At 44.3% G+C, this 9,131-nt stretch overlaps 1 protein-coding gene across 1 annotated transcript; it reads right to left on the bottom strand.

Moving 5' to 3' along the window:
* Positions 1 to 5,139: 5,139 nt before the first annotated feature.
* LOC140332887 (protein kinase C delta type-like) lies at positions 5,140 to 8,022 on the bottom strand. The gene is made up of 7 exons (XM_072414131.1): positions 7,856 to 8,022; positions 7,620 to 7,711; positions 7,026 to 7,088; positions 6,762 to 6,900; positions 6,431 to 6,616; positions 5,826 to 5,954; positions 5,140 to 5,584 (listed from the first exon to the last, which is right to left on the bottom strand). Exons 1-7 carry the CDS (start codon positions 7,982 to 7,984, stop codon positions 5,450 to 5,452), a joined length of 873 nt encoding a protein of 290 aa, XP_072270232.1. The 5' UTR covers positions 7,985 to 8,022; the 3' UTR covers positions 5,140 to 5,449.
* Between the last annotated feature and the right edge of the window lie 1,109 nt (positions 8,023 to 9,131).

Below are 9,131 nucleotides of genomic sequence, written 5' to 3'. Positions count from 1 at the left end.
CCCTTTTCAAAATTGGTTATTATGACCTGCCACACACATAGACCCTAACTTACTAACTACTGCAGGTCTAATCTTAGTCTCTGGTATTTAAGGGGCCAATCCTATAATGCGGTGCGTGCACGATTTTACTGACCCGGGTCTTGTTCTAGATCCAATGATATCTTTAAACTGAACAGCAGCAACAAGTCTCTTCAGCAAACATGAGGTCCTGCAAGACAGACAGCGCTCCGTTCCTCAGCTCCTTTCAGCCTTTCTGGAGAACAATCCTCTTCCCTCTGGACAGGATCTGCCTTGGGCGGTGGCCAGCCTCACTCAGCCACAGCTCCTGAGACTCTCAGATGCGCTGACACTTGGATGCGAGCGGATTCTGTTTCTCCACAGTCCTTGCAAGATGTCTGCTCTCCTGCTTCCTGCTTCCTCTCTTTCTTTCAGAACAACCACACTTCCTCTCACTATAAAAAAAACTGGCAACCTGTTTAGCTGTGTTAAGAAACAGCGGCATCTTGTGGCTAAAATGCAGAATGACAGTAGTCCTATATTTAATTACAAACATTGAACACGTGCTGTTTTCTCAATCTCACAGTAGCAATCCAATAGTTGTCAGTCTTTGTTTTTATGTGTTGTATGCGCAGATCTTTGGCTATGCACTCCTGCATGAAGGCTGTCATGTGGCTCAAAGTTCCCACAGCTGAGGTAACTCTGCAGGAGTATGGGTCGAACAGCAGCACAGGGTCATCGTCCTCCTCCTGCACCTGGTCTTGCCATCCACGGAACATGCCCCCTTGTGTTTGGGTGGATGGTTGCCATGTACCCTCAATATCCTCCTCTGCCCCTTCCTCCCCTTCTCCCATGCCTACAATGTCCTCCTCATCCTCTTTTACCTCCTCCTCTTTCTGGATTTGCGGTACACTATGCCTAGTCGACACGCATGTCCGAGATGATGTTTGAAAAGTCCTCTCTTGCTGCAGCGTCCACTCTTTGTTGTGTCCGAGATCCACCATCATCAGTTCCAGCAGGCATATGATGGGGATGGTGTCACTGACACAGGCCTGATCTCTGCTGATCATCCTGGTGGCCTCTTTAAAAGGTGACAATACAGTGCACAAGTCCTCAATTTACAGCCACTCTGCAGGGCTGAAGAAAGGTAATGTAGGTATACGTCTGAAATGAACAAACTCTGCCACGTAATTTACCACCACTTTCTGTTGCTCTGCCAGCTGCAGCAAAATGTAAAAGGTGGAATTCCAGTGGCCACATCACAAATTAACCGGTGCACCGACAGAATTGAGATTTTGCTGTAAATCCACCAATGTGGCACTGGCTGTGTACGACCAACGCGCTGACAATTTTCTGGCCTTCAGCAACAGCGGCTGGAGGCCTGGGTAATTCCTAAGGAAGCACTGTACTATCAGGTTCATGACGTGACCCGGGCAAGGTACGTTTGTGAGTTTCCCACAACGCAGGGCTGCCAGCAGATTGCCCCGTTGTCACACCCGACCTTGCCTGGCTGCCGTCTGTTGGGGGTTAGCCATATGACCTCCTGCTCCCGCAGGGCACTTAGAATATTTACGCCCATGTGGGTGAGGGAACCCAGGCTTCACAACCTCAGGACTGCGTGGCAATGTCTGAATTGTGCACCGAAATAGCAAATTGCAGGTTGTTGCTGGTGGTGAACAGATGCTGCTGAATGGGAGGTGCTGGGTCTCCAAGGCAAAGTGTCCCTGGAGGAAAAAATTGAAGCACACGAGTCAAGGGAGGAGTTGGAAGTGGAGGTCGAAGAGGAGATTGCAGATAAGTAGTTTCAAATGGACCTTAGATAAAAGGTAAGCATAATGAAGGCCCACTCGAGCATACATTATTTAAGAAATGACAGCAGTAAATCTTTTGTTTTGGGCAACGTTCAAAGACCATGTTTTATGTGTCCTAACACCTTTTTATCTACATATTTACCAAGTGCCAGAATCAAGACTCCCTTGTGTTCCACTGAATATGCACCAGGAGTCATACAATCCTGTTTTATAGGGTATGGCCTTGTGAAAAGTCCGGCCCTGGCTGCCCCCTCACATCACTCCTGGCATGGCTGATCCATTCACATGAGCTGGGGACACCACAGGAAATGAGAGGAAACCTCCCCAAGGCAGAGGGAAATCTCCCATAAGGAACAGGTGTCGGAGATCTCTCCTAATTCAGTGATAACTCTCAGGTCTGGGGGCCCCCAGCAGATCTGACAACAATTTTGTGCTTTGTTCAGTGATAGATCGATTGGTCTAAAGATTTGGCAGATCTGTGTACGATATTTTACAGTAAATTGGCGCATCACAGAGTCAGACTGGACAGAGTCTATTTTTGTGAGGTTGGGGGTGTCACTAATTTGGCCCACTCGAGTCTTTGTTGTCTGTTCTATCAAATAAAACTACCAGTGAAATAAATCTAATCTAACAAATGGGGTGTAAAATTCTAAATGGTGTGTACAACCGGGCGTGTTTAATGACGTCATTGGCAGGAAAGTTTCACATCTGTGTTTGAATGCTGCATGTTGTGTTCTGCAGCCCTACATCTCTCCCAATACAAACGTCCATATCTCCTAAACAGTAAGTCCTACATATTTGAAATTTTCATGGTACACAGGGGACCCTCATAGCTAGCAGTACCCCCAATTCCATCTCCCCAATTTTAAAAACGTTCAAAATATGAGGGTCATAATTAAAAAAACTAGTGAAAATTTAACATCAGGGTTGCTGTTTTAAAAGTAAGTGTGTCTAAAAGCCTGAAATTTAACATACAAATGATGGAACCCTGGGGCGACTTACCATAGAAAAGAGGTGCAACCCCTAAATTATTACCTAACTGTCACAAAACTATAAATGTCATCCTACTCTACCCCATCCACTTCCCAACTTTGAACCTCAATTTCTCTGGAACGGGGAGAGGTAGAAAACCAAAAATTAGGTGCAAGTGGGTGTAACTAAAAATTTCATCTCTAAGGCATCGTCAAAACATAAAAAACTCTGCCCATCAAAAAAAACCACCCTGTGACAATTGGGTAAACTATTTTTGAGGCACCACAGAATATATACGTACCCTGCTGCTCAATGACAAGGAAGTGGCCCCAGGAGTCCCTAATATGCAACCCCCATTTGGATACCCTGGTCTTGAAATAGCCAATCATCACATTTTTTTATTTTATATAGAAGGGTAGATAACATTTTGTTTTGTTTTTCTTTTTCCAATTTGGTTGTAAACATAAAAAGGCAAACTCCCTCCCCTTCTGTCATTAGTGCCGTGGCAGTAAAAACTGAATGGGATACGCAACGCCATGAATCTTAGGCATGAAAACAGGCTTTTCTGTTAGTGAAAGAAGAAAGATGGCGATATCAGACATGCTCAGTGAGATCTTAGGGAGCTGAATTTAAGTTTATGATCAGCTCTAGGGTTATACAATGGGGGAAATGGCAGCAGCATGGACACAGATCTCATACTACTGGTATAGGAAGGATAGGATTATTTCACAGTGCATAGTGGGCGGGGAGCAGCACAAGCGAGTCCATAGAACACGGAGAGCTCACACTGAAGCAGAAGCCCATAGAAAAACATAGATCAGTCAGAGAAAAAAATATGGTTGTGACGTAGTTGTACACGCCCAATAAGGTGGTAGTACACATTCCCAAAGTAGGATTATGTCAGAGGACACCAGCTCGTCTATGAAGTGAGGCGCATGCGCAGTAATTATTTCAGTCAGCGCGAGCCCTGTGAGATGTTATCCCTGCAGCCTGTGGCACAATTTGTGACTACAGCAGCAGGGGACTTGGTCAACTCCAACCTTCTTATCCCCACCGGGATCGAGGACTCCGAGCTGGGCAACGCCCGTGTGCTGCTGGCTATAATGGAATAAGGTGAGCCGCTGCACCGACCGTACAGAACTGTACTCCGCTACTGCTCTGAGAGCGGTATACACAGCGCTAACTGAGGACACTGTACTGCACTGAGAGCACCATACACAGTGCTAACGGAGGACACTGTACTCCACTACTGCACGAGAGCACCATATACAGCACTTACGGGGGGCATTGTACTCCTCTACAGCACTGACTGCTCCATACTGGGCAGCATACCCTATCCATTGGGGCCCTTGGCTATGTGGGGCCCGTCCATCCCATAATTTCACCTGTCTGGGTGACCACAGTCACATTTGTAATTGGCAGCTCTGTGTTGGTTGTCCCCAAGAGTTTCATGCTGGCCGTATGACATTCTGTTTATTGATGTTACCGTACAGTCTCTTGTAATTCACCATCACTCTCTTCCAGTATAGCGCTTTCATGTTATATAGCAGTCTCTTGTAATATGTCTGACCTGACAGACACAGCATCGCTCTCCTCCAGTCTGGTCCTTATAACAGTCTCTTGTAACCTGGCATCAAGCTTTTGCAGTATAGCTGTCTCATGTCAATACTGCAGGTTTGTGTTATGTAACAGTCGCTTGTAATATCCCAGTCCTGTATTACCTGGTGCTATCTTGTAACACAGCCTGGTTTGCTTCTCCTGACAGTCTCTTGTGATATGGCAGTCTGACATTACTTGGCAATCACAGCTCTCTGATAATATGACAGTCCTATGGTAATTGACAGTCTCTTGTAACATGGAGTCACGCTCCTTCGGTGTAGCAGTCTCTTGTACTTTTGTAACTCTTGGTGTTACTTGTCAGTCTCTTGTAATGTGAGATCACTCTCTAATAATGTGACAGCCTTGTGTTAATTTGACAGTCACAGGAGATGTAGTGTTACTCTCGCTATAAAGCAATGTTGTTTTATGAACAGTTTCTTGTTATAGGGTCATCAAGTAGAGCTGTCTCATCTTACATGACAGTCTCTTGTAACCTTTATTATAGCTGTCTCATGTTACATGGCAGACTCTAATAATGTGTCAGTCTCTTGTGATATGGTAGTCCAGTATTACCAGCAATCTCTTGTAACATTGCCTGATTTGCTTTATCTGCAGTCTGATATTACTTGACAGTCTCTTATAGCTTCATTCTCATTACCTGGCAGTCTCTTGTAGTACCTGCAGGCTGTCTCTTGTCATGTAATATGGTCCCCTCACTACATTGGCCCTTAAAGGGTTGGTCACCAGATTTGCTGTTACATATTACTGCATAGCATACATATTAAATTTGTAATGGTGGCTATAATATCACTTTATATAGCATTAGTATGATTCTTACCTGGTTGATTTGATAAAATCACCTAATGATGGAGAGCCTCGTGATGGTGGAGGCGATGGAGAGTGTTTGAGAGCTTTGTGATGTTAGGGATGATGGTGGAGGAGATGGTAGATGGAAAGCTGGTGACTGCTGATCATAGGATGATAAAGGAGAGCTGGCGTCGGATGGTCCTTGCATTTGGTTTTATAATTAGAGGTTGGGAGCTTCATGATGGCAAAGGTGATGGTGGAGATTAGGCTCCCAGCCTCAGCTCCTTACTCATAAATGAAAATTTGTTAAAGGCCTGTTGTAGTGAACCTAAGGACCATGGCCATCGTTCTTTTGGTGTTATCAGATCTTCTGCCTCAATTGTTTGATGTTCTATTGGCTGTGGAGAATACAAGAATACATTATGTGTTAATATAGGGTTAATAATTTATATATAAAGATGCTTCTATTTCATATGAATGTACAACCCATTTAAGTGAGGTGGGTATTACCAAGGGGATAGCCCCCCCCCCCCGTTATGGCCAAATAAACATTTCATAATATAAAACACATGATGGCTCTGAAATATGCACATGGCAGAAAGGAACATTTGTTGTAAACATAATGGTGATAATACTTACAGTCCTCAGTTGGTATGGTGGTTTTGTTTCCCTGGCTTCCACTTTCTCCCAGTTTGTTTGGCGGAAAAATGGATGTTCCCTGATGTTACTGACGGCTTTTTCCCTTTCCAATGGATGTTCCTGAAGGAGCTATAATATAGACATGAACAAAAAAGTAGTGTTAGTTGTAGAACTACAATTCCTCCACGCAAAAGCCCTGTTTTTTGATATATAACTCTCACAGCTGCTGTTCTTCTACTCTGTGAAATACATGCTGTACCCTAATAAATATGGTACATTTTACCACAGTTTTAGTAAGATTAACTTAAAAAAAAAACATTTTTTAGGCATTTTACCACCCGAACACAATTTTGCAGCTTTAGGTGTTCCGCTGGTTGTCTACATAAATCCCGTTGTCCCCCTCTTATCTCTTGGGAACACCAGATTTTATATCTCTAAAGTTTGGCTCTTCCCACAGATGTGGTTGTTGAGGTTTATGTTTCTTGCTGCTTCTCATGCCCAGTCTGGATCCTGACAAATAGTGCTGCAACGTTTCCAGTCTGGGAATCTATTTCTTTCTGTTACAATTTCTCCCCTCACCCATCTGAATCTCTGTGTATACTTACCTTTAATATAAAGTCTCTAAGGTCATCCGACATACTGGGTGGGCAAAGGACGGTATTGCGACTTGATATCGCATTTCTGTCTCCGTTTTCATCGCAAAACGGATATTTGCCAGTTGCCATCAAATAAACCAGGACTCCGAATGAATAATAATCCACACTTGTATTGTATGGGATATTGAGGCAAACCTGCAGATAAATGCAAGAAAAAGGAGAGGTTAGAATATTGTTTACATTGCATTAGGTGCTGATTACAATATCAGTAAAACAATATTTGTGTAGCAGGACAAATACTTCAATAACAGAAGCATAAGGTGGGTACAGAATTACTTACCTCAGGAGCAATGAATCGGGGTGTTCCAGCTAGACCAGTAGTTTTGTTGGCTCCAAAGACGCCAGTCACTGCCAGGCCAAAATCTGAGATTTTAATGTGGCCGGCATTGTCCAGGAGAATATTTGCTGGCTTTATATCTCTGTGAAGGGGAGGAACAAATAGGAAGGTTAGTAAATAGGCCGTTATTGGGCAGAGAAAAAAATTGCAATATAAACATAATAAGAAGTATTATCAAGTTTTCAAAGAATTTATCCAAGTCCTTACCTATGCACAATCCCTAGGGAGTGGAGGTACTGCAGGCCACACAAAATCTCTGCGGCGTAGAATCTGAAGAAGAACAAAGAATGTTAAGTGTTAGTGTTAACATCACTGACTAATTACAGCTTAGACATAACAAAGCAACTCTGCATTAAAGATATACTAAAGTGGGGTGAGGGGTGGATGTGGGCATTCTTTTCCTAGCAGGTAAAATCATGGGAACGCACTGGCTAACAAGTTTGAGGTGATCTGATAGCTGAGCCAGATGATCATTCATTCTTCTTCAGAAAGATGTTCAGCTTCTGTAATTTGTCTAGATATGATCTGGACTTTACAAATATGAACATCCATTAGAATGTTTAATGACATCTCCTGGGTTTAGGTCACAAAAGGTGAATTTATGACTTCTGCTCAGACCAATCATACTAAGCAATCTTCTCAGCTTAACGGCTGACATCTGACTATGGATGTGGGGGTGCCTGCGGCCATAGGACTTTGTTATTTCTGCAATCATTCTGCAGTTTTCTTTCTTCTGATGTATCTAAAATCAATTAATTTCCCTATTTTTATCTCTTAAATGATTATAGCAAGTAATCTTACCTTACAGCGCTCTCTTTGAATGGAGCAAAAGTTCGTATTAGGCTACGAAGATCTCCTCTGCTCAAATATTCCATGACGTAGAATAGATGATTCTGTATGAAAACGGGAAAGAAAGATATTGGTTAGCACAGAGTGCCATGTGCAAGACTTCTGACATAAAGGGGAAGTTGTAGGAGCAGAATGATGACCACACAGGTTTTGTGAAAATGAAAAGTGGATGATATTAGGACACTTACCTCTGTCTGGAAGGCGCCATGTAGGTTGGTTGTGAAAGGGCTGCTTCTAGTCATCTGCAGCGCCTGGAGTTCTACCGTTGCAGTGTTGGGATTGTTCCTCAGCAAACATCTCTTTTCCACCATCTTCATGGCCAGTCGCTGTTCACTGGCGGGATGAGATACCAGTACCACCTGCAGAAGATAGAGAGTTAGAATGCAAAGCTATTACAATAGCATCCCCCCCTCCCCCCACAGTCTCATGTTCTCTAGTATGGAACAATCTTCTATTTCCTTCCTTTACAATCCATGTGATGTGGAGGAAGCGCTCAGGGTTCTTTTCCAGAGTCATTTCAGCATTTTATAATCCCTAGCTGGGGATTCCTCATCTGGTCATGTGGCTGAAACTGCCCTAAAACCAAAATCTTCCATTTACATGTCACAAGCAGTTCCTGCAGCCTGCACCCATCTACCTATCCACCTACCCCATCCCAACACGCTAACCAACCATTGCTATGTTGGAGCTGAACCCCAGGAACCAATGAATGCGACTCGTACTCTTTAGCAAATCAGTAAGGTGAGAAAAGCAAGCACCTGCATCTGATCCGCCTCTTGAATATCCCAGTACAGTGGAGCTTAGACTGGGGACACCTACGACATTCACACCCCTTACCCACACCTGACACTGGCAGACATCACAGGGGGCAGAAGCTGGCTGTCTTCCTGCCCCATGCAGGAGCTCCTGTACAGTATAGGATGGCATCATAGGGCTGCAACATAGGAAAGAAATATAGGAGTCCTTCACCTGCAGGGGGGTGAAGGGTTCTTTCCTCAGGACATGAAATAGGTGCCCAGAAACTTGCAGCTACAAAAAGAGCGCCCCCTGCATTTATCAGCTTCACCTGTGCAGCGCAGGGACCTGCACACTAAGCACTTCACCAGATTATACCTCCAGAGCCTGCGCGGGGTCAGCACATTATATGCTGAATTATTGGCTAGTTTTGGGCCTGAAAAGAGCAAATCTGGTGACCAACCCTTTAAGGGCCAATGTAGAGAAATGGCATGGAGGGGTCCCAGCAGAGCACAGTTCCCTCAGTTAGTGCCGAGCGCTCTCAGTGCGGTAGAGAAGTACAATACCCCCAGTAAGTGTTGTATATGGCGTTCTCAGTGGAGTAGTGGAGTACAGAGTCCTCAGTTAGCACTGTGTATGGTGCTCTCAGTGCAGTAGCGGAGTACAGTGCTGTGTGGTCGGTGCAGTGGCTCACCTTATTCCATTGTAGCCAGCGGCACACGACGTTGC

The sequence above is a fragment of the Pyxicephalus adspersus genome, chromosome 1, assembly GCF_032062135.1.
Source record: "Pyxicephalus adspersus chromosome 1, UCB_Pads_2.0, whole genome shotgun sequence".
NCBI lineage: Eukaryota > Metazoa > Chordata > Amphibia > Anura > Pyxicephalidae > Pyxicephalus > Pyxicephalus adspersus.
The sequence above is the reverse complement of the archived record's forward strand: the minus strand, read 5'-3'. Positions and strand labels throughout refer to the sequence as shown.